Source organism: Mobula birostris, chromosome 7 (assembly GCF_030028105.1).
Source record: "Mobula birostris isolate sMobBir1 chromosome 7, sMobBir1.hap1, whole genome shotgun sequence".
NCBI classification, from domain to species: Eukaryota; Metazoa; Chordata; class Chondrichthyes; order Myliobatiformes; family Myliobatidae; genus Mobula; species Mobula birostris.
Window position 1 is genome coordinate 26,396,680 of NC_092376.1, and position 25,730 is coordinate 26,422,409.

Genomic DNA, 25,730 nt, shown 5'->3' on the forward strand with positions numbered 1-25,730 from the left:
TTGTATGTGTTACTCTGGATTTCCAGCACGTGCATAATCTCGAGTTTATGATTTGCTGCTCCACATTCAACAGCAGCAAACAATCTGCTCGAGGAGCTGTGGGTTGAGTAGCATCTGTGCGAGGAAAGGAACTGTCAACGTTTCGGGATGAAACCCTGCATCAGAAAGCCTTGCGAGTAAATCTACTGATGCTGGAAATCCAAGCAACACACACAAAATGCTGGAAGAGCTCAGCAGGTCAGGCAGCATCTATGGAAAAGAGTAAACAGTCCATGTTTTGGGTCAAGACCCTTCACCAGGACTGGAAAAAGAACGAAAGCCAGGTCACCAAGGTGGGGAGAGGGGAGGAAATAGTACAAGATGGTAGGTGCTAGGTGAAACTGGGAGAGGGGGAAGGGGTAGGGGTGAAGTAAAGGGCTGGGAAGTTGATTGGTGGAAGAGATAAAGGGCTGGAGAAGGGGAATCTGATAGGAGAGGACTATGGAAGAAAGGGAAGGGGGAGGAGCACCGATGTTCATGCCTTCAGGCTGGAGGTATCCAGACTACAAGGTGTTGCTCCTCCAACCTGAGTGTGGCCTCAACATATCATAGATTCAATGGGCAAAGTGGCCTTACCCCATGCTGCAATCAAGATTTTGTGACTGACGTCAAGCAATTTTTCCCATCAGACCCCTCCCACACCAACATATACATCTTACACTGCCACTCATTTGCCCTGAAGCAGAAGACTGTTTCAACCTCCTCACACCTGAAACTGGACTTGGTGCGTATTGCACCGCTGCTTCATCAGAGAGATGGAGTGGGTGGGTGAAGGATGCATGCAGTCTAACAGTCAGCAATCGCCTTAGCAGCTTTTCTTAGAACGCTGTTTCGTTTGGTTGTAATCATGGGTATTCATGCATGGCTGAATGACAATTAAACTTTAACTTGAGAACAGAAATCTGGGCTAAACAGTGAGAAACACAGTATTTCAACTAAACCGATTTCCTGTCTATTTGCCCAAAAGGCGGTTAATGTCGCAGTGATAACAGTTGTAAAAGAACAAATTTCCCCAAGTGTCCTAGCCAACATCATCTCCCCACAAAGAACACCATTATGCAAACAGTTTAATTCCAGTTTTCCTCTTCTTGTGGTTTCTGCATTCTGCACAGACGTTCTTTGTCCTATTAGTCATCTTCCTGCAACATTCACAGATTGAGCACTTTCTGAAGTGAATATTAACCTCAGTCATCTCCATACAGACACGGTGACAAGGCTTCCTAATGAACGACAGAGCCAAGGAGAGAGCTGAAAAAAAAAATTTACCGCTGATTCCACCAGGCCTAGCAGTCACCTATTTACCGAACAGCCATCAGGGAGTCACTACAAATCCATCACCACCAGCACTACATGTCCTCTCCGAAGCTTCTTTCCTGTAGCTGTCCAGCTTCTCAACAAAACTCACTCAGGTGTAATACCTTAACCATCCCTGCAAAAACAACCATTAAATGGTACTTCCTGCTCTCCTTGTTCTCTTGGTAAGTAGTTTGTTCACATTTAAGTTTGACTTTTGACATTAGCATACGTAACCGTTCTGCTAATTGTTGATTGCTCCTGGCTGTTTGCACTGTTGTCCTATAAATTGTTGATTACTGTTGTCTGTTATGGTATTGCCCTGTGTATTATGCTTAGCACTAAACCACAATCAGAATCAGGTTGACATGAAATTTGTTAACTTAGCAGAAGCAGTTCAATGCAATACATAATCTAGCAGAGAAAAAAATAAATTAAATTAAATAATAATAATAAATAAACAAATCAATTACAGTATACACATGTTGAATAGACTTTGAAAAATGTGCCAAACCAGAAATACTGTATATTTTTTTAAAAAGTGAGGTAGCGTCCAAAGATTCAATATTCATTTAGGAATGGGATGGTAGAGGGGAAGAAGCTGTTCCTGAATCGCTGAGTGTGTGCCTTCAGGCTTCTGCATCTCCTACCTGATGGTAACAGTCAGAAAAGGGCATGTCCTGGGTGCTGGAGGTCCTTAATAATGGACGCTGCCTTTGAGACATCGCTCCCTGAAGGTGTCCTGGGTACTTTGTAGGCTAGTGCCTAAGATGGAGCTGACTAGACTTACAACCTTCTGCAGCTTCTTTCGGTCCTGTGCAGTAGCCCCTCCATTCCAGACAGTGATGCAGCCTGTCAGAATGCTCTCCAGGGTACAACTATAGAAGTTTTTGAGTGTATTTGTTGACATGCCAAATCTCTTCAAACTCCTAATAAAGTATAGCTGCTGTCTTGCATTCTTTATAATTACATCGATACGTTGGGACCAGGTTAGATCCTCAGAGATCTTGACACCCAGGAACTTGAAACTTCCAGTATGTTTCAAATACTGCCAATAAAATGATTCTGATTCCTCAGCATCAACGGGGAAGTAGTTTGGAACCATGAAAGAATAAATTGCAGGCATGTTGGGGAGTAAAAAATTGGGAGATTGGAAATGAGCCAGCACGAATTAAAAGGTCAAATGACCACATTCCACATTGTAAATAATATCTACATTATGTGCAAGAGTGTGTGTGTGTGTGTGTGTGTGTGTGTGTGTGTGTGTGTGTGTGTGTGTGTGTGTGTGTGTGTGTGTGTGTGTGTGTGTGTGTCAGTCATAGGGTACCATGGCACAGAAAGAGGCCTTTCAACCATCTAGTCTGCACTAAACTCTTATTCTGCCTAGTACCAACAACCTCCATACATCTCCCATCCATATACTTATCCGATCTTCTCTTAAAATGTTGAAATCGAACCTGCATCCACCACTTCCATTGGCAGCTCATTCCACACTCTCACAACCCTCTGAGTGAAGTTTCCCCCTCAGGTCCCCCCCCACTTAAACATTTCACCTTTCACCTTTGACCTCTAATTCGAGTCTCACCCAACCTCAGAGGATAAACGCAACAGGTTTTTTCCAATTTCTACCCCTCAATTTTGTATACCTCTATCAAATCTTCCTCATTCTCATACGCACCCAGGAATAAAGGCCTCACCATTTTAACATTTCCCTATAACTCAGGTCCTGGCAACATCCCTGTAAATTTTCTGTGCATCCTTTCAGTCTTATTGATTGATTATATAGGTATGGTCCCCTGTAGATAAGGGACCATACCCAATACACTAATCTAGGCCTCACTAATGTCTTATACAACTTCAGTACAACAACCCAACCCCTGCACTCAAACCTTTGATTTCTGAAGCTCAATGTGCCAAAAGCTCTCTTTATGACCCTTTGTACCTGTAACACCACTTCCAAGGAATTATGAACCTGTATTCCCAGATCCCTTTGTTCCACCGCTCTCCTCAGTGCCCCATCATTCACTTCCCCTGTCATACATACATTAATTTATGTTTGTCATGTACTATGCTGCTGCTGCAAGAGCTACTTTTCATGGCATTTATATCTCAAAATGTAGGCCACTGACAATAAAGTGGAACTATGGACCAATGAGTACAAAGCAGTGTGATGAAGCCAGGAAACTCTTTAGTCAGGGGCACAGACAAGTGTTTATGTGGCCATGATCTAGGCTGCAGGACATTTCCCTAAAACTCCAGCCACAAGTGGTCAAGATGGTGAACAATATGCAGCATTTGGCATACTGGCCTTCACCAGTCAGAGCATAAAATACAGATATTATGTAGCAAACGTACAAGATGTTGGGGCAGCATGGTAGCACAACACTTTACAGTACCAGTGACGCAGGTTCAAATCCCGCCACTGCCTGTAAGGAGTTTGTATGTTCTCCCTGTGACTGTGTGGGTTTATTCTGGGTGCTCCGGTTTCGTTCCACATTGGTACCTATGACTGGTCATTGTAACTTGTCCTGTGATTAGGCTACGATTAAACTGGGGAATTGCTGCATGGTGTGGCTTGTAGGGCCAGAAAGGCCTATTCCAAACTGCATCTCAATAAGTAAAAATAAAACTTGGGATCTACAGCTTGGGTGACCTCATTATAGAAAAGTTGTCAGTCAAAGAAGATGTACAGGAATGTTGTCAGGATTTAAGGGACAGAGTTACGTGGAGAGATTGTGTGGGCAGGAACTTTACCCCTTGAAGTGTAGGAGACTGACAGATAATAGATTTAAGCTGAGAGGGGAAAGGTTTTATATAAGAAAAACAACATGGGACCAGAGAGCCGACTTTTTCACTGAGAGGGTGATACATTATAGAACAAGCTGTAGAACAAACAGGTACAATAACAACATTTAAAGAGAAACAAGTACGGGCATATGAAAACCAAACATAAGCAAATGGGACTAGCAAAGATGAGCATTGTGGTTGGCATGTACAAGATGGGCGAAGGGTCTGCTTCTGTATGGTACGAGTCTACTTTTTTATTGAAGGTCTTGAATGATATAGCCATTCAATGCATAAATGACAAATTAAACTGTAAAATTGCAGTAACTTATATCAAACAGTGGGTGATATTATCACATCCTACCTTCAAATACAAAGGAAAACATCATACAGTGGATTCTAGTTAATTGGGGCTATCCGGTAATCGGAGGCTACTGCTTGTTTGGGACAACTCATAAAAGAACAAAAGAATTGAGAAAATAGCTGAGATCCCCTTCATTTATTTGGAACACTACGACATGTAATTGATGCAGGAGACTGTTGCCGAACAGTTTCTAACTAGTTTCAGTTGCATGCATATTGTATGGCTGTGAGACACTACACCTTGCATACAGCAAACAGTTCTTAAGCATGTCACTTGCAAGTTGAGTTCAGAAAGCAGCGATTTTTGTCACTGATAGTTGGGCAGTAATAAACAGCAAGACAATTCAGAACCGTTTTGCTCACTGTGATTTCAAGTGTTCAGGCTTGGAGATGCCAGAAACGATTTCACTACTTCAGCAAGTTAGGAACTATGAAGAATTAAGGTATCAACAATCATCCTGAATGTTACAATTAAAATTAAGATTTGGAGGATGCAATCACTGAAAGCTCGATTTGAAGGCAGTCCATCATTTGCACCAGATGTCCACACTGATTTTATTCATTTACAATCAAAAGAACACAGCAGCGTTCACTGGATAAAATCCTCTGTCCATAACTATTAGGAACAAATAGAGTTATATTGTACTGTAGGAGTTTTAGTAATGTTCTAATTTATTCTGTAGTTGATTTAAATGTGATTCCGAAGTTCAAAGTACATTTATGTAGACATTACACAACCTTGAGATTTGTCTCCTTGCAGGCAGCCTCAAAACAAAAAAACCCATTTAAAAAAGACCAAACACCCAATGTGCAGAGAGAAAACAAAACAATAAATGTAGTATTTAAAACAAAAGTGAGTCCTCAGACATGAAGCCCAGAGCAGCCAGAGCAGGCTAAGTAGTAGCTGGTCCTATCCTTTAATTTACCCTTTTAACTATTTCCATGAAACATTGGCTAATTGGGGCAGTTGCTTAATTGGGTCAAAATATACTCGTCCCCATGTGTCCCAATTAACTGGAATCCATTGTACATCTTCTGCAGAGGAGTTTTGGTACACAGGATGGTGGGATGGAAATAATTGAAACAATGTGTTGAAGGAAAAAGGAGGGGCAATGTCCTTGTAGGAATTAGCTGAATAATGACTTCTGAGTCGTCAAGTTTTAATTTACTTCTGACCAGTAGCACAGCAGTTTTCGCAATACTTCACAGTGCCAGCAATTGGCTGTAAGGAGTTTGTATGTTCACCCCATGACCGGATCAGAAGTGGGATACACATGAATAAATCAGGGCAAGTTGCTTTCACGCCTTTAACAACTGGCAGCTTTCTAAATAGGACCAAGTATGAACTCTTTTTGGGCTTCCAGCTGGGTACAGATGTTGATTTTAACCGACGTTTCGATTACAAACACCATCTTCATCAGGGTTGGCAGAGTTTGTCATCAAAAAGTCAGTTAAAATTGATACTTGCACCCAGCTGGAAGCCCGAGAAAAGTTTATGCGTCATATATGCTGGGAAAGCACTAGATCCTTTATCAGTACCGTGAAGTGCTTGTAAAATTCGAGAATTTCTGCTGCACTGCAGCAATATGAACAAGGAAGTGATTTATTGGTCATGAAGCACCAAGAACCGAAAATGGGAACAAAACCAAAAATTTCACCTCAAAGTGTACTGACTGTATTAAGCATCAACATCCCCTCCACAATCTACATCAGCACAGGTGCACCACAAAGCTGTGTGCTTAGCCCTCTGATCTACAATACTTGCTTTACACTTAAGACTCTGTGGTCAAACACAGTTCCAATGCCATATTCAAGTTTGCTGTCGACACCACTGTTGTGGTGAGGAATCATCTCATAGAAGGGAGACTGAAAATCTGACTGAATGGTGCCACAGCAACCACCTCTCTTTCAATGTCAGTAATAACAAAGAGCCAATTATTGACTTCAGGAAGAGGAAACCAGAGGTCCATGAGCCAGTCCTCATTCGAGGATTAGAGGTTGAGAGGGTTAACAACCTTAAATTCCTCAGTGTTATCATTTCAGCAAAGTGGATATAGCCTAATCCATCATGAGTAAAACCGTCCCCACCATTGAGCACATCTACGTTGGGGCTTTGTTGCAGAAAAGCAGCATCCATCATCAGGGACCCCTGCCACTTAGATCATGCTCATTTCATGTTGCTGCCATCAGGAAGTGGGTACAGGAGCTTCAGGACTCACACTACCAAGCTCAGGAACAGTTATTATTCCTCAGCCATCAGGCTCTTGGACCAAAGAGGGTAACTTTACTCAACTTCACTTGCCCCATCATTGAAATGTTCCCACAACCTATAGTTCCACTTTCAAGCACTCTGCATCTCATCATCTCAATATTTATTGCTTATTTATTATTATTTTTTGTATTAGCACAGTTTTTTGTCTTTTGCACACTGGTTGAACACCCAAGTTGATTCATTGTTTCTGTTATGGTTATCATTGTATTATGGATTAATTGAGAATGCCTGCAAGAAAATTAATCTCAGGGTTGTATCTGGTTTCATATATGTACCTTGGCAATAAATTGACTAAACTTTGTCACTTTACTGTGTTTTGGACATTGGTTGAAACACTGCATGTAAAAATATTAATTTCATGCATCATTTTCTACAATTTCAAGTCAATTGCAAATTATTCAAATGATAAATGACGAGTCTAACCTGAAGATTGTACAAAATCAAACACCTGCTGCTGTTGTCCATCCAATTTAAGGTTTGACATGTTGTGCCTTCAGATGTGCTCCTTTGCACACCACTGTTGTAATGTGTGGCTATTTGAGTTACTGCTGCCTTCCTGTCAGCTTGAACCAGCCTGCCCATTCTTTTCTGACCTCCCTCATTAAAAAGGTGTTCTCACCCACAGAACTGCCACTCACTGCACGGTTTTCACGCTACTCTTTGTACACTCTAGAGATTGTTCTGCATGAAAATCCCTGGAGATCAGCAGTCTCACAGACACCCAAACTATCCCAGCTGGCACCAAGAATCATTCCACAGTCAAAGTCACTTAGATCACCATTTGGATATTTGGTCTGAATAACAAATGAACCTCTTGACCATGCCAGCATGCTTTAATGTATTGAGTTGCTGCCACAATTGGCTAATCAGATATTTTTATTAACAAGTAACCGTGCCTGATACATGCTGCTAGGCTACAATAAATTACTTAGTGTACACAAGTGGCAAAGAACCCAAACGGAAGCTGATAATCAAGTGGAAGGAGGAGGAAGAATGGGATTGATGGGGTTGCTCTGCCAAGCTTAATGATGTTCTTCTGCACTGTAAGGTTAATGCTTCAATTGATGCTTATCCCTCTGTCATGCAATCATTCTCCTGGTCTACTTCATCTAAATTGATCAATCTTCCACAGTTTGTCTTGATCATGTACTTAAATTGCTTTCCCCTAAATGCAACTGTGCCTCAACTATTGCAACAACTATGATGAAGTGTTGAACAAACTTTATTTTTCTCATTTCATCATCAGTGTGATGACCATTACGAGAAGTGAAATTGCCCTTGCTTGGGAGTTAAGAGTTGCTGAGTCACATAATGTGGAAAAGGCCACCTGCAACGCTGAGCTGTGTTGTCTTGCGAGCACCCATTTTATTCTTTCCACACTCCCACTAACTGTTGGGGAAATTTACAGCAGCCAAATTAACCCACGCCCTCCAAGTCTTTAGGATGTGGAAAGAAACTGGAGCACCCAGAGGAAACCCACTCGAAGAGAATGTACAAACTCCACGTGGACACCACCCAAGGGTTGGCCCTGGTTCACTGAAGCAGCTCCATTCCTTGGGCCATCATGTGGCCCCTTGCTTGCTCATGAACCCCAAGGGTTGTAGAAGGTGAGCTGCCTATAGAGCTGCTGATGAGCAGAAAATCAGAAAGTTCATTTTGATACCACAAAATCAGTTGAGGCAGGGTTGAGGCATCATTATGTGCTGTGTCGTATGACATGGGGATCATGGTCTATTCATGACTATGGTTGTTCTCATGGCAAACTTTTCTACAGAAGTGGTTTGCCATTCTGGGCAGTTTCTTTACAAGATGGGTGACCCCAGCCATCATCAATACTCTTCCGAGATTGTCTGCCTGGCATCAGAGTTCACATAACCAGGACTTGTGATGTATACCAGCTGCTCATATGACCAACTACCACCTGCTCCCATGGCTTCACATAACTGTGATGGGGGGTGGGGAGGGAGGCTACACATTGCCCAAGGATGACCTGCAGGCTAGCAGAATGCCTTACACCTCTTTTGATAGAGACAACCCCACCCCACGAGGTTGAGTAGTGACTCAAATTTTATCCCCCCCCTCACCCCACCCCAAAAAGATGCAATCCTCATTTCTTTAAAATTCATAGCGGCATCCACAGGGACAAGCAAGTGAAGAAGTATTTTCAGATTTTACAAGACTTAGAACTTGGCAGTGATCACAATCAGTTTTTTTTTTAAAAAATAGTCTGTGGACTATCTTACACTGTAGAAAGTGGTCCTTTGTTGTCTGAAACAGAACATGAAAACCACACAGACCAGTGAACATGACGGAAATAGACCTTTAGTAATCCATGAAATAACATCTAGTCTCTAAAGAATATAATAGATGAGACAGACATCATCATAAAGGGAAAAAGAGTTGCTACATTTCAAAGCCCCTAACAAATCCAAAAATATCCAACTTGAAGTTGAAACTACACAAATTATTGCATCAGCATATTGAATCTGCCAAAGGGATTTCTTCAACACACATCAAAGTTGCTGGTGAATGCAGCAGGGCAGGCAGCATCTCTAGGAAGAGGTGCAGTCGACGTTTCAGGCAGAGACCCTTCGTATTTCTTCGTTGAGGTTGAAATTAAGATTTGAAAGTCAATTAATGATCACCAGATTCTCATTCCACATCTCACTTTTGTGTTTTCATATTTAACTGCTACCACTGAGATTACAGGCCTCAAGTGATAGGCTGAGTGAGCTAGACGACAATGAGAAGAGGTGCTCAAGAGGACAAGAGGCATGGATGAAGTGGATAACCAGAGACCTTTTTCCCAGGGCAGAAATGGCTAACACAAAGGAGCACAAGGTTAAGTTGTTTGAAGGAAAATATATGGAAAAAAGGGGGACTAGGTCAGGTGTAGACTTTTAAAAAAAAAACTCAGAGAGCGATAGGTACGTGGAACACACTACCAATGATGGTGCCAGAGGCATATACATAATGGATATTTATAGACTCTTAGATAGGAACATGGATGAAAGAAAAATGGAGGGAAGGTTTAGATTAACCTATCCCAAGATGAAAGAGTTGGCATAACACTGTAGGCCAAAGAGCCTGTACTGTTCTATGTTCTAGAGAAAATATACTGCCAACCACCTTTGTAACTTATTAAATGCTTTTCAAGCAAGCTTGTGCAATGAAGTCGATTAAATCACATGCGGAGCATGAAAACTAGGGGTTTTTTTTCATTCTTGGTACTAGAACTTCTTAACTAACGAGTTTGATAGTCAGTTAAACATTGTGGGATATGGGCTCAGGCAAAACTGCCCTTTCCTCTGTCTTATTTGTAGGACGGATCAGCCTTTTGCCAAATCTATTAGGAAGGTGGATGGGTGCCAATCTCAGGTAGAGGTGGCAATCAGGTTATAGAATACCCGTGCAAGACCATAGGGCCAAGCAGAATTAGTCCATTTGGCCCATCGAGTCTAATCTGCCATGGCTGATTTATTACTCCCTCAACCCCTTCTCCAGCCTTCTTCCCGTAACCTTTGACACCCTTGCTAATCAAGAACCCATCAATCTCCACTTTAAACATATTCAATACTTTGGCCTCTATGGCCATCGGTGGCAATGAATTCCATAGATTTACCACCCTTTGGCTAAAGACTTGCTCATCTATGTTCTAAAGGGATGTCCATTAATTCTGAGGGTGTTCCCTCCAGTCCTAGACTCACCAACTACAGGAAGCATTGTCTCCATCGTACCCAGACCTTTCGATATTCTGTGGGTTTCAATGAGATCCCCCCATCCCCGACCCTTCTAAACTCCAGTGAGTACAGACCCAGGGTCACTGAGCTGTCTCCTGGACATCACATGTGTATCAGAACAAAGGAACTTGTCCACAAAGGCATTAAAGACAAGCTCACAGAGAAATGAGGAACAAATTACCTTTGTAGTTCTTATCTTTGTGCATAGACTCTGGGCGCGCACACATCAGGTTCCAATGTACGCGTGGCAAAGTTCTACACACAGTGGTTATTTTATTATGTATACATAGAAACATAGAAAATAGGTGCAGGAGTAGGCCATTCGGCCCTTCGAGCCTGCACCGCCATTTATTATGATCATGGCTGATCATCCAACTCAGAACCCTGCCCCAGCCTTCCCTCCATACCCCCTGATCCCCGTAGCCACAAGGGCCATATCTAACTCCCTCTTAAATATAGCCAATGTACTGGCCTCAACTGCTTCCTGTGGCAGAGAATTCCACAGATTCACCACTCTCTGAGTGAAGAAGTTTTTCCTAATCTCGGTCCTAAAAGGCTTCCCCTTTATCCTCAAACTGTGACCTCTTGTTCTGGACTTCCCCAACATCGGGAACAATCTTCCTGCATCTAGCCTGTCCAATCCCTTTAGGATTTTATACGTTTCAATCAGATCCCCCCTCAATCTTCTAAATTCCAACGAGTACAAGCCCAGTTCATCCAGTCTTTCTTCATATGAAAATCCTGCCATTCCAGGAATCAATCTGGTGAACCTTCTTTGTACTCCCTCCATGGCAAGGATGTCTTTCCTCAGATTAGGGGACCAAAACTGCACACAATACTCCAGGTGTGGTCTCACCAAGGCCTTGTACAACTGCAGTAGTACCTCCCTGCTCCTGTACTCAAATCCTCTCGCTATAAATGCCAGCATACCATTCGCCTTTTTCACCGCCTGCTGTACCTGCATGCCCACTTTCAATGACTGGTGTATAATGACACCCAGGTCTCGTTGCACCTCCCCTTTTCCTAATCGGCCACCATTCAGATAATAATCTGTTTTCCTATTTTTGCTACCAAAGTGGATAACTTCACATTTATCCACATTAAATTGCATCTGCCATGAATTTGCCCACTCACCCAACCTATCCAAGTCACTCTGCATCCTCTTAGCATCCTCCTCACAGCTAACACTGCCACCCAGCTTCGTGTCATCCGCAAACTTGGAGATGCTGCATTTAATTCCCTCATCCAAGTCATTAATATACATTGTAAACAACTGGGGTCCCAGCACTGAGCCTTGCGGTACCCCACTAGTCACCGCCTGCCATTCTGAAAAGGTCCCGTTTATTCCCACTCTTTGCTTCCTGTCTGCTAACCAATTCTCCATCCACATCAATACCTTACCCCCAATACCGTGTGCTTTAAGTTTGCACACTAATCTCCTGTGTGGGACCTTGTCAAAAGCCTTCTGAAAATCCAAATATACCACATCCACTGGTTCTCCCCTATCCACTCTACTAGTTACATCCTCAAAAAATTCAATGAGATTCGTCAGACATGATTTTCCTTTCACAAATCCATGTTGACTTTGTCCGATGATTTCACCACTTTCCAAATGTGCTGTTATCACATCTTTGATAACTGACTCCAGCAGTTTCCCCACCACCGACGTTAGGCTAACCAGTCTATAATTCCCCGGTTTCTCTCTCCCTCCTTTTTTAAAAAGTGGGGTTACATTAGCCACCCTCCAATCCTCAGGAACTAGTCCAGAATCTAACGAGTTTTGAAAAATTATCACTAATGCATCCACTATTTCTTGGGCTACTTCCTTAAGCACTCTAGGATGCAGACCATCTGGCCCTGGGGATTTATCTGCCTTCAATCCCTTCAATTTACCTAACACCACTTCCCTACTAACAAGTATTTCGCTCAGTTCCTCCATCTCACTGGACCCTCTGTCCTCTACTATTTCTGGAAGATTATTTATGTCCTCCTTAGTGAAGACAGAACCAAAGTAATTATTCAATTGGTCTGCCATGTCCTTGCTCCCCATAATCAATTCACCTGTTTCTGTCTGTAGGGGACCTACATTTGTCTTTACCAGTCTTTTCCTTTTTACATACCTATAAAAGCTTTTACAGTCAGTTTTTATGTTCCCTGCCAGTTTTCTCTCATAATCTTTTTTCCCCTTCCTAATTAAGCCCTTTGTCCTCCTCTGCTGAACTCTGAATTTCTCCCAGTCCTCAGGTGAGCCACTTTCTCTGGCTAATTTGTATGCTTCTTCTTTGGAATTGATACTATCCCTAATTTCTCTTGTCAGCCACAGGTGTACTACCTTCCTTGATTTATTCTTTTGCCAAACTGGGATGAACAATTGTTGTAGTTCATCCATGCAACCTTTAAATGCTTGCCATTGCATATCCACCGTCAATCCTTTAAGTGTCATTTGCCAGTCTATCTTAGCTAATTCACGTCTCATACCTTCAAAGTTACCCCTCTTTAAGTTCAGAACCTTTGTTTCTGAATTAACTATGTCACTCTCCATCTTAATGAAGAATTCCACCATATTATGGTCACTCTTACCCAAAGGGCCTCTCACGACAAGATTGCTAATTAACCCTTCCTCATTGCTCAAAACCCAGTCCAGAATAGCCTGCTCTCTAGTTGGTTCCTCGACATGTTGGTTCAAAAAACCATCCCGCATACATTGCAAGAAATCCTCTTCCTCAGCACCTTTACCAATTTGGTTCACCCAATCTACATGTAGATTGAAGTCACCCATTATAACTGCTGTTCCTTTATTGCACACATTTCTAATTTCCTGTTTAATACCATCTCCGACCTCACTACTACTGTTAGGTGGCCTGTACACAACTCCCACCAGCGTTTTCTGCCCCTTAGTGTTACGCAGCTCTACCCATATCGATTCCACATCTTCCCAGCTTATGTCCTTCCTTTCTATTGCGTTGTAAACAAATATCTCATTAGCTAGTCATGTGGCAGGAACTCAACGCATAAAAGAATGCAGACAAGTTCAAGAGGTTCAGTTGTTGAGACAAAACGTCAAAATGAGGAAGAAATGGGATCTAAGTGACTTTGACCTTGGAGTGATTGTTGGTGCCAGATAGGGCGGTTTGAGTATCTCTGAAACTGCTGATCTCCTGGGATTTTCATGCACAACAGTCTCTATTTCACAGAGATTGGTGTGAAAAACAAAAAGCATTCAGTGAGTGACAGTTCTGTGTGCGATAATTCCTTGTTTATAAGAGAGGTCGGAGGAGAATGGCCAGACTGGTTCAAGCTGACAGGAAGGTGACAGTAACTCAATTAACCATGTGTTACAATGGTGGTGTGCAGAAGAACATTCTCTGAAAGCACAACACATGCTGAACCTTGAAATGGATGGGCTACAGCAGAAGACCACGAACGCACACTAAGTGGCCACTTTATTAAGTTTCTCCTGTACCTAATATAGTGGCCACTCAGTAAATTTAATGCCCATCCCCAATTGCCTGTGAACAAAGCAGATTGCTAAGTCTTTTCCAAGGGCAGTTTTGGGACAAACAAGCTGTTGTGAGTAAACACAACCAATCCCTTTCCCTGAAGGACATTAGCGAACAAAGTAGGATTTTTAATGACATTCAGTACATTTGCGATCACCATCACTGATACCAGCTGTATCATCCAGATTTATTAATGGTTTTAAATTTCTCCAGGTGCCTTGGTGAATTCATTCCTACAGATCACAAGGTCGCTATATTAACAGCCCTGTTACATAAATATATCTAAATGGTTAAACTAGTTATGATTAGATGATATTCTTCATAATAAGGTTTCTTAATTTTTGCATTCTTAAAATGTAGTCCAAAATATGCTTAAGTAGCAACTTAAAACACCTCTGATGATTGAGGATTTGTATATAATATGTATCAGTATTCCAGTGGATTAAAAGCTTCAAATGGAAATCAAAAATCTGCAAGTGTTTTGAAGCATCCTAGTGCAGCAGTTAGTACTGCCATCATACAGGTCCAGCCACCCACTTTTTAGCCTGATCTTGGTGCCTTCCATGGAGTTCCTACAAGGTCAGAGTAAACTTATTATAGTAGCTTGAGATGTTTCCTTGCAGGCATTTTAAGGAAAATAAAGAAACACAATAAAATTTATGAAAAACTAGACATAAATAAAGACTGACCAACAGCCAATCAGCAAGAGGCAAATTGTGCAAATAAAACAAGTAGATAATACTAAGAACATGTGCTGCAGAATCCTTGGAAGCGAGTTGGTAGGTTGTGGAATTAGTTTGGAGTTGAGGTGAATGACATTACCTACACTGGTTCAAGAGCCTGCTGATGGTGTAAGACCCAAGTTCCTTGGGTCTCCTTCCTGATGGTAGTAGAGAGAAGACAGCATGCCCTGGATGGTGGGGATCCTTGGTAATGGGTTTCGCTCATCCCCACCATCCCCACCATCCAGTAGAGCAGAGATCACTGCCACCCAGTTGACTGAGTCTTGTGACAGATCTGTGATCGTGATTTTCAAATGTGTTTTCCCCTAGATGATTAAAAGACACACTGTCACTTTGAAGGCAATGGTAATTTTCACCATCAAGGCTCACCTTCGCTGGGGGATGGTACCCAAGATTATGGGCAGGGATCCAGATTTCTCACGTGTTCTCGTGTAACTTCATTGTCAGAGGAGAGTAATGTGCAACAGGGGCAGGTACCATCAGAGTCTCACTTCCATCCTATACTGCCCTCCAAGTAGCCAATGAGCCATCATAAAGGCATGGCAGCACCTCTGCTTCCTTAGAAACAGACTTGGATTCTGCATGTCACCTAAAGCTTCGACAAACTTCTATAGATGCACAGTGAAGAGTATCCTAACTGGTTGCACCACAGCCCGGTCCAATGTTCAGGAATGGAAAAATCTACAGAAAGCAGTGGATACAGTCCAGTCCATTACAAACAAAGCCCTCCCCACTATTGAGTGCATTTACAAGGAAGGCTAGCAGAGGAAAACAGCATCCATCATCAAGGACCCCCACCACCCCACCACCCAGGCCATGCTTTCTTCTCACTTCTGCCATCAGGGAGGTGGTACAGGAGCCTTAGGTTCCATAACACTAGGTTCAAGGACAGTTATTACCTTCCAACCATCAGGCTCCTGAACCAGATTGGATAACTTCATACACCTCTACTCTAAACTGATTCCACAACCGACAGACTCACTGTCAAGGACTATACAACTATATTGTACAATTTCTCTGATCTTACATATTGGTTGTTTGTCAGTATTTACAGTATGTATGTTTTCATAAATTCTATTGAACATCTTTATTTAATTGTACATGCATTCACGAAAATGAATCTCAAAGTACTATATGGTGACATATACTTTGATAATAAAATTTATTTTCAGATGATCATCTGATCCTTTGTGGATAATGAGTTTGCCAAGGTCTGGAAAAGGATTCCTGTCAAGATTCATCCAGATAAATTGTAACAGCTCTGCATGATTTACACAGTGATGCAACTCAACATCATCTTTGATCTGCTTGGAATTTATTGGCTTTCTAAAGAGATGTCTAAAAGTCAATGTTAACTCATGCCAATTTCTTGGCTGCAAGGCAGGTGAAAAGGGACACTCTGCTGCCAAGCGCAAAGGCTTTATAGGGAAGGACTACTGCTGTCGTGTGAATGAAGTCAACAGAGAAAAGTACTAGTAGCTGTGAAGCAGCCTCTTTATCCAACAAAACAAGATACAGCAGGCATCATATTGAGACGCTTTCATTGGAAAAGTCTGCTTGGCCCAGTCCTACACATCATTTTATGTGCTAAAGAGCAAAGAAAGTTTCAGGACCATTCAAACAAATCTATGATTACATGCTTCCTGTGAAATACACACCCCTTTCATATCTTTACCACAGACAAGTAACAAATTTAGGTCAACACATACTACACAGCTGCACTTTAGTTTAATCTTTAATGCGTATTCAAATCTCAAGGTTGGTCGCTGAAGTCAATATTTGCTTTATATATGGGTCGGCACAACATCAAGGGCCAAAGGGCCTGTACTGTGCCATAGTATTCTAGCGTCTAGTGTCCTAACCCCAAAACGCCCAAACAACTACAACACAAGGTACTACTGCCAGTAGACACCAAAGGACTGAATCCTGTGCAACAGCACCTCAAACAGTGGATGGGTATATTGTTCAAAGAGACCACGTGAATAGCACTAGAATAACACACACAAAATACTTGAATTCAGGGGGTCAGGCAGCATCTATGGAGGGCAATAAACAGTCAATGTTTCAGACTGAGAAACTTCATCAGGACTGGAAAGGAAGAGGGAAGGAAACAGAATAAAGTGGCGGGGGAAGGAGAAAGAGGGCAAGCTGGAAGGTGATAAGTGAGGCTCAGTGAGGGGCAAGGAAGGTGGGTGGGAGGATGAAGTGAGAAGCTAGGAAGTGATAGGTGTAAAAAGATAAAGGGGTGAAGGAGGAATCTGATAGGGGAGCCCCCCAGAGGGAGGTGATAGACAGGTGAGGAGAAAAGAAGGGATGAGAGGAGCCCAAGAATGGGAAATAGAAAAAAAAGAGGGACAGGAAGAAATTACCAGAAGTTAGAGAAATGAATGTTTATGCCATCAGGTTGGAGACTACCCAGACAGAATAGGAGGCGTTGCTCCTCCAACCTGCGAGTAGCCGTGGACTGAAATATCGGAACGCGAATGGGGCGTGGAATTAAAATAGTTGGCCATGAGGAAATGGATTAAAGGTGTTTGATGTGAATAGCGCTGATGCTTTGTAAATAGTATGCACAGGTTTGACTGAACAGCAAGTGTATTGATTTGATGACACTACAAACACAAAGACAGCCATGTATTTTTTGCTCTGTATTTCTTGTATATATTTTTATGAACAAAGTTTATTTCTGAAATAAAAAAAAGGAGCAGTTTGCAGGGGAAGTATCAGACCCATCCTCTCAGTGTTTTGAGCTTGGCTCCAGAATGCAGTACAGTATAGGCAAATGTTTGCAGTTTACTCTGAATGGCTGCTGAATGCAGTTTCTCTAGAAGCACTGAGGGGAAATGCAAAAGTGATTTGCAGAGAACAAAACTGAACACTCGCAGCCACTGGAAATGGCTGATCAGGGTCAGATTTATCTTTAGCAAAATTAAGATGCAAGAAGGGCGGGGGGGGGTGGCGGGGAAGAGCTCTGAAAGCCCCTGGGACAACAATCACGAATGCCTCCTCCTCTTAAAACAATCAAAACTGACTGAAAGTATTGAAAGTATGAAGACAACTTAAGAAAGCAAATAGGTAGGAGGCTAACAAACATGTAAATAAAAAAAACTATGAAAAATAAATACTCCAATAATCCAGAAAAGCAGCTGAATGGGACACAACTGCATAGGGATAATTCATTCCAGCTGGATGACAAGTTTAGTACCCAATTTCAAACACAAACCTCTCAACACAGATGCTATCTATTCCATCTGCATTTCTTGCTTTATTTCTGATTTCCAGCACCTGCAATATTTCATCTTTTGAAATCAAAATATCACAATTGCTGTAAAATTAGATCAATGTAGACTCCAGTATGGAAAAAGATGATACTGAGACAAAAGTGAATTACACAGAGAGACCAGCAGCTGAGAAATTGCAGCCAATGGAAATCTGAACATGTTCAGTGTTCTCTCTGGAAAAAGGGAGCCGATGATGCAAACAGTTACTGGTCTTTAAAGTAATGACAAGGTTAGACTGGATACACATGGAGGGAAATCAGAGAACTCAAACCTGCATGTCAAAAGTCCTAAATGATTACTAATCCTATAGAAATTAGGATAATCTCTTACTCAGAGTTACTCATCATCACAGATCGCTTGTAACAAGTAGCTGAAAATACCCGAAAAGGATGCAAGAATACAAACAGAAAATCCTTCTGAGGGAAATCCCTATACAGCACAATTTCCAACACATGGTTCAAAGTTCAAAGATCAAAGTAAATTTATTACCAAAAGCTATATGTCATCACATACAACCCTGTGATTCATTTTCTTGTGGGCATTCTCAATAAACCTATAGAACAATAACTGTAACGAATCAATAAAAGACCACCCTACTAAGGTGTTCAACCAGAGTGCAGAAGACAACAAATTATGCAAATACAAATATTAAATAAGCAATAAAATATTGTGTACATGAGATGAAGAGTCATTGGAAGTGAGTCCAATGGTTGTGGGAACATTTCAATCATGGGGCAAGTGAAGTTATTCCCTTTGATTCAAGAACCCGATGGTTGAGTGGTAATAACTGTTCCTGAACCTGGTGGTGTGAATCCTGAGGTTCCTGTCCCTTCTTCCTGATGGCAATAGTGAGAAGAGAGCATTTCTTGGGTGGTGGGGGTCCCTGATGATGGATGCTGCTTTCCAGCGACAGTGTTTCACGTGAATGTGGTCAATGGTTGGAAGGGCTTTACCTGTGATGGTCTAGGCCGTATTCACAACTTTAGTAGGATGATTGAGTCGAATGGCGTGTTTTCGTGTTTAGGATAGGCGTACAATCTGAACTTAGAAAGTGTATTCAAAACCAAATCAGGTATGGAAAGTAAATAGGAAATCTGTTGAGATAATGAAAAAGCATATGGAACAAAATCTGACAGTCCGATAGCAATCAAAACCTGGAAGAACTAGATTTCACACATACAACAGTTAATTTCCAGTCCCAAGAGGTTAACTAGCCAATTTTAAACCTCATCACGTTATGAAAAGAGAACAGATGGAATGGATATTTCCTCTGTGTGGTGAGCTTATTTTGCATTCGTAGTATAATACAGAAGAGCCAGACAATGAGGTGCTGTTTTGGAGAAGTTAACATATCTTTAACAGGAGACTTACAGATACTGGAAATGCTTTCTGGCTTCTTCCACCTTTCTTTGCAGCCCTGATGAACAGTCTCAGCCCAAAAATGTCAACTATTTATTCCTTTCCACAGATGCTGACAGACCTACTGAGACCCTCCAGCATTTTGTACGTGTTAACCCATCGTCAACAGTGACATCAGGATTTTTATGCTGCAAGTGCCACGCTCTGGCACTTCACAGAAGCTGCTATAATAGTTACACTTAGCGAACAATGTGGGGAGCGTGAGGTTATGCACTTTGGTAGGAAGAATAAAGGTGTCAACTATTTTCTTAATGGGAAGAAATTTGGAAATCAGGAGCAAAGGGACCTGGGATTCCCTCACAGTTAACTTGAGGGTTGAGTTTGTGGCAATGGCAGCAAATGCAATACTAGCACTGATTTCAAGGGGATTAGAATGTAAAAGGATGCACTGCTAAGGCTTTAAGACTTTGGTCAGACTGCATTGGGAAGAAAAAGGCAGGCATATAGGAGGGAGATTGAAGATCTGGTGCCACAAAACAACCTCTTACTCAATGTCAGCAAGACCAATGAGCTGATTGACTTCAGGAGGAAGAAACCAGAAGTCCATGAGCCAGTCCTCATCGGAGGAATCAGAGAGTCAGAAACTTTATATTCCTTGGTTTTATTATTTCGGAGGACTTGTCCTAAGCCCAGCACACGTGCAATTACAAAGGAAGCACAGCAGCACCTTTACTTCCGTTGGAGCTTGTGAAGATTCACTATGACATCTAATATTTTAACAAAGTAAAGGCATCCGTTAGTCTTGTGAGACAATGGATCTGCGCCTGGAAAGTCTTCACTCTCCAGGACGCAGGCCTGGGCAAGGTTGTATGGAAGACCAGCAGTTGCCCATGCTGCAAGTCTCCCCTCTCCACGACATCAATGTTGTCCAAGGGAAGGGCATTAGGACCCATACAGCTTGGCACCAGTGTCATCGCAGAGCAATGTGTGATTAAGTGCCTTGCTCAAGGACACAACACGCTGCCTCGGCTGGGGCTCAAACTCACGACCTTCAGGTGGCTAGTCCAGTGCCTTAACCACTTGGCCACGTGCTCCCACACATATTTTAACAAACTTCAACAGATATGTGGTGGAGAGTATATTGACTGGCTGCATCACAGCCTGATATGGAAACATCAATGCCCATGAATGGAAAATTCTACAAAAAGATACAGCCCAATTCATCATGAGATAAAGCACATTTACATGGAGCATTATTGCAGGAAAGTAGCAACCATCAGGGACCTTTGATAATAAATTGACCCTGGCTTTGAACACAGGACAAGTTCAACCCAAGCAGTGGCCTCCATCAACAAGGGTAGGGAGCAAACAGATAGCTGAATAAAGTTGTGCACTATCCTGACTTGAACACAATCACCGATGAAAGGCTGTCAACTTGAAACATTTACTTTTTCCCCCCCCTCAGTAAGGATGCAGTTTGAATTATTGTAGCATTTACTGTTTCAATTAAAATCCCACATGTTCTGAAGTTCGCTAATTCTATGGAAATTTATATCCTCTGGAAATTTACATTCTGCCTCCATTGTGCAACTCACTTCTCCTCATACTCCCATCAGGATGAGGATTCAGGACCCACACCACCAGGTTCAGGAACAGTTATTACCCCTCAGTCATCAGGCTCTTGAACCAATGGGGAGAACTTCACTCAACTTGACTTGCCCATCACTGAACTGTTCCCACAACCTGTGGACTTAATTTTAGGGTTTTTAAAAAAAAATCTCATTTCTCAACATTTATTGCTTATTTATTGATTATTATTATTTTAATGTCTTTCTCTATTTACACAGTTTGTCATCTTTTGCACACTGGTTGTCTACCCCATTGGTGTGGTCTTTCATTGATTCTATTATGGTTATTGAATTTATCGAGTATGCCCACAAGAAAATGAATCTCAGGTTTGTCTATGGTGACACATATGTACTTTGATAATAAATTTACTTTCAACTTTAAGAGAACTCTGATTCCCTTATCTAAGGAAGGATGTCCTGGCCCTAGAGAGAGTCCAGAAGTGGTTCACAAGAATGACTCTAAAAATGAAAGGTTTAACATATGAAAAATACTTCATGTATCTGGGCCTGTACTCTATGCAGTTCAGAAAGATGAAGGCAATCTCATTGAAACCTGCCAGATACTAAGAGGCCTTGATCGAGGAACAGAGGTTAGATAGAATTTTTAGACCAGTGCTGTATTCACTATTTCCAAATAACAGTTCAGGTGCTTTTGTGCACTGCTTATTGTATTTCATTGTTTCAGCGTGGGAGGGGAGGAAGCTGAAGAACCTGGAGGAAATCCACACGGCTCCTGGAGAGAATGTACAATCTCTTTACAGACGGCGCTGGAATTGAACTCCAAACTCCAGAACACCCTGAGCAGTAATAGTGTTGCACTAACCACTACTCTACTATGGCACCCAACTATACGACCACAGCACCGTGATGCCTATCAGATGCGTCTAATAGCCCACGCATATCTCTCATGCTCTTGTGTTACACCAACCTTGCTCACTCCTAATCGGTTGGGAACGATTCCCTTTCTCTTTTCTACAAAAAAAATAGGTAGGAGGAGTTTACTCAGTACTCTGGGGAAAATATACTTCCAACAACCAAACAAAAATCACAGTCAGGTTTAAGATCACATGTGTCATGAAATTTGTAGTTTTTAAATATTCTGTTGCAAAAGAAATACATAAAAAGTAAATAAGTAAGGGAAATACAGCACAAAAATAGTTCATGGTTTGGTTCATTGTTCATGCAGAAACCTGACGTCGAAGGGGAAGAAGCTGTTCCTAAAATATCGAGTGCGCCTGCACCTCCTCTTTGACGGTAATACAATAAGTGAGCTTGCCCTGGTTGACAGGGGTCCTTAATGATGGAAGCATTGCTCTCGGTGCTGCAATTGGCTCAGTGAATTGCCTGGTGCATTGCTCGACAGAACATGTCATTTACTTCAATGCTGCTACTGGGATTTGTCTATTCCAAGACAACTGTAATCACACTTCACAAATAGCATGTGGGCTCATCAGGTGAAAGGGTTGAAAAAACCTTCAGCCTAATGCAAGCTCTGTTAAACCAGCTCATTGACCCAACTTTTGGCTAGACACATGGCACATGAGAAGAGTTAGGTCATTCAGCCCATCAAATCTGCTCTGCCATTCCATCACAATTTATTATTCCTCTCAACCCCATTCTTCTGCTTTCTCCCCATAACCTTTGACGCCCTTACTAATCAAGAACCTATCAACCTCCGCTTTAAGTTACCCAGCAACTTGGCCTCCACAGCCGTCTGTGACAATGACTTCCACCGATTCACCACGGTCTGGCTAAAAAAATTCTTCCTCAGCTCTGAACCTCCTCAACGTCTAAAGGCATCAATAATGGCGCTTCCCAAGTGGCCTCATAAGGTCACAAACTTTTAGCCAAGTGCAAGCTCTATTAAATCATTTCATTGACCCTGCTTTTGTCCACCCATTCTAATGTTACACACACAAGATGCTGGAGAAACTCCGCAGGTCAGGAGGGATCTGTGGAAATGAATAAACAGTTGACTCTTTGGGCCGACGCCCTTCTTCACCATTGGACAGGAAAGGGAAGAGACACCAGGTTTTTTCAGCTTGACACTCATTTTTGTTTGAGTACATTTTGAAAAGCAGCTTGGATATTTTCCTCCGTTAAAAGTCAGAGAAGTTATACACAGGAAAGTCAGAGAGATGTGAACTAAAAGTAGACAAATAGGACTGGCTCAGGACTTGGTCAATGTATACACAACTGGCCAAGGGGCCTGTTAGCATGTTGTTTAGCCACCACGGTAAAGCTGCTGATCAAAATTTAATGAATATAGTAAATACTGCCTCTTCTAAAAACAAAACTAACAATCATTGGCATAGAACACAGGAAAAAGGTGCAATTAACCTCGTGAACAACTTGCCAATACACTTTCAAACATTCGACAGCATTTGAGTTTGATGTCTCAAGACTTTCTTCCATGCCTAGTAAACAGACAAGGCCACACAGACCAAACAGGAAAGAATGAGTAAGTTAGGATCTACTGCATCGCATTCCAGACCTCGCTGTCTATTTTGTAACAGCTCAGTACTTTCCTCTTCCCACTTCCCAATCCGGGAACAGATTATGTTTACATTTACGTAGAAACCAGCAGCAGCCAGACCTAGGGCACAAGGTTCTGTTACCTGCCATCTCCCTGATGCTATAAGAAAATGTTCTAATTTCTAGTAACGCCCGATTAAACTTCAGGGCAAGTTTCACACAGCCTCTGCGGGGAGTGGGAATAATTTAAAACACACACACGGATTCAATATGGAAATTTAAGCAAATATGCCTCTATTTACTACCTGACTACAATAAAGCAACGTCAACGACTGTTAAAGTTACAGAAATCGGATTTTAAAATATCTGTAGAATGGCACTCGGCCCGATTCAGAAAAGGGAAGCGGTTGTAGAGAGTGGCATATTTAAAGTTGCCAATACTTTTATTAATAAATCAAAAGAATCACCTCAGCCATACATATTTTTCTCGTGGTGATAGTACACTAAGTGGCCTGTTTTGGTTGCTTCGGACAGACACCTCACGGCCCATCTTTACAGACGGATCAAACTCCGTCGCCGACAAGTCACTCACACTTTGCAAACTGGCTCACGTGTGAACGTAACAGAAAATACAAACCCGTTTGTACGCAATCGCGGGACAGCCAGCTCGCTTCCCATTCAATTAAGTCACATTTCAAGCCACCCGCTCCAGCACAAGTATGTCACATTTGAAGTAACCCTCTACAGCTCAGTTAATACACTGACGTTTGGCAGCTTCAGCCTTAACATGGCACACGCAAACCCGCAGCGGGACTGCTGTTTACTAGCTTGTGTGAAACATAGCTGTTCGACCTGAATTTACACAGAGAGGCAATTCTTAACTGATGATATACATTTACACGTATTCCGGATTTGCTTATTAAACCGTACCTTTTCCATTTTGCCAAGCCGTGTACCAGGACAGGCTGAGGAAGGAGGTGACAAACACTAACGCTGTGGCCACAGTCCCATGCCTGAGCCTCATCTCATTGCTCACCGAGTCGCCGCCGGAGTTTCGCTGTCTCTCTCATAGCAGGAACTGGGGCTCCGCTGCGTTCCGTCGGTCCGTGAGCTCTTTATTTATAACACAATTTTTTTTTACGCGCATTAAATCCCGACAGGCGAGGAAAACGAGTATTTGTACTGTTGTTGTTCCGGTCCCTCTTCTCGAGTTTTCAGCGCGGCTTATGAGTTCGCACAGATACCAAAGGAAAGCTGAATAAACACCCCGGGGTAGCAGGTGAGCACTTACAAAACGTCCAAGAAGAACCGAACCGGCCAAAAGGCAAAGCAAAAGCCCTTCGCACGCCTGCCGAGCTCCGGCAGCGCCAAGCCTCGCCCACCCTCAGCACTCAGTGGCTCCCCCTTGACGATCCACCGCCCAATCACCGAAGCCAGCAGAACGATCTCTGTTCCGGACTGGGTGACTCGTCTGTCTGTCAGGCAGCTCCCACGTCATAATCATGGGCGCAATTTCAAGCCCCGCCTTTTGTTTCCCTGTCAATTTCTGCTTCCGCGGCTCAGTTTTGGAACTGGTGGAAGACTGTCCAGATGAACTTAGAGGTGTGCTGCTCAGGATAAGTGATTCGGCAAGTTTCTAACGTGCAGAAGGCAAAGAAGCAACAGGGTGTAAAATTAGTAGAAATGTCAGTTCGACTTCACGTAATTTTTCCTAATGTTTATAAATACTTTTAGGGCCTTTTGGAACTGTGTACAAAGGTTGTTACAGAGAGTGCCACTCATCGGTTCCAAACTACCGTGTTTATTATGGATATACGCACTTAGTGGCTACTTTATTAAGTACAGAAGCGGAACCCGGTGTGGTCTTCCGCTGCTGTAGCCCATACTCTTCATAGTTTGACGTGTTGTGCATTCAGTGATACTCTTCTGAACAACACTCTTGTAAGACATAGTTATTTCAGTTATTGTCGCCTTCTTGTCAGCTTAAACCAGTCTGGCCATTTTCCTCTGTCCTCTCATTAACAGGGCGTTTTTACCCACAGAACGGCCACTTACTCTGGATTTTTTTTTTTGTTTATCGCACCATTCCCTGTAATCTCCACAGATAATCGTGGATGAAAATCCCAGGAGATCAGCAGTTTCCGAGATACTCAAACCATCCCATCTGGCACCAAAAATCATTCCATGGTCAAAGTCACTTAGCAGACATTTCTTCCCCATTCTGATGATTGGTCTGAACAACAACTGAACCTC

The 25,730-nt window shown here is 42.3% G+C and overlaps 1 protein-coding gene across 1 annotated transcript in view; it reads right to left on the reverse strand.

Moving 5' to 3' along the window:
* The window catches only part of mgat4a (alpha-1,3-mannosyl-glycoprotein 4-beta-N-acetylglucosaminyltransferase A), a 284,363-nt gene extending 259,515 nt beyond the window's left edge, over positions 1-24,848 (reverse strand). The window contains exon 1 of the mRNA XM_072262765.1: positions 24,408-24,848. Within this exon, the coding sequence (XP_072118866.1) occupies positions 24,408-24,501 (94 nt within the window). The 5' untranslated portion in view covers positions 24,502-24,848. The remainder of the gene's footprint in view (positions 1-24,407) is intronic.
* Positions 24,849-25,730: the final 882 nt, after the last annotated feature.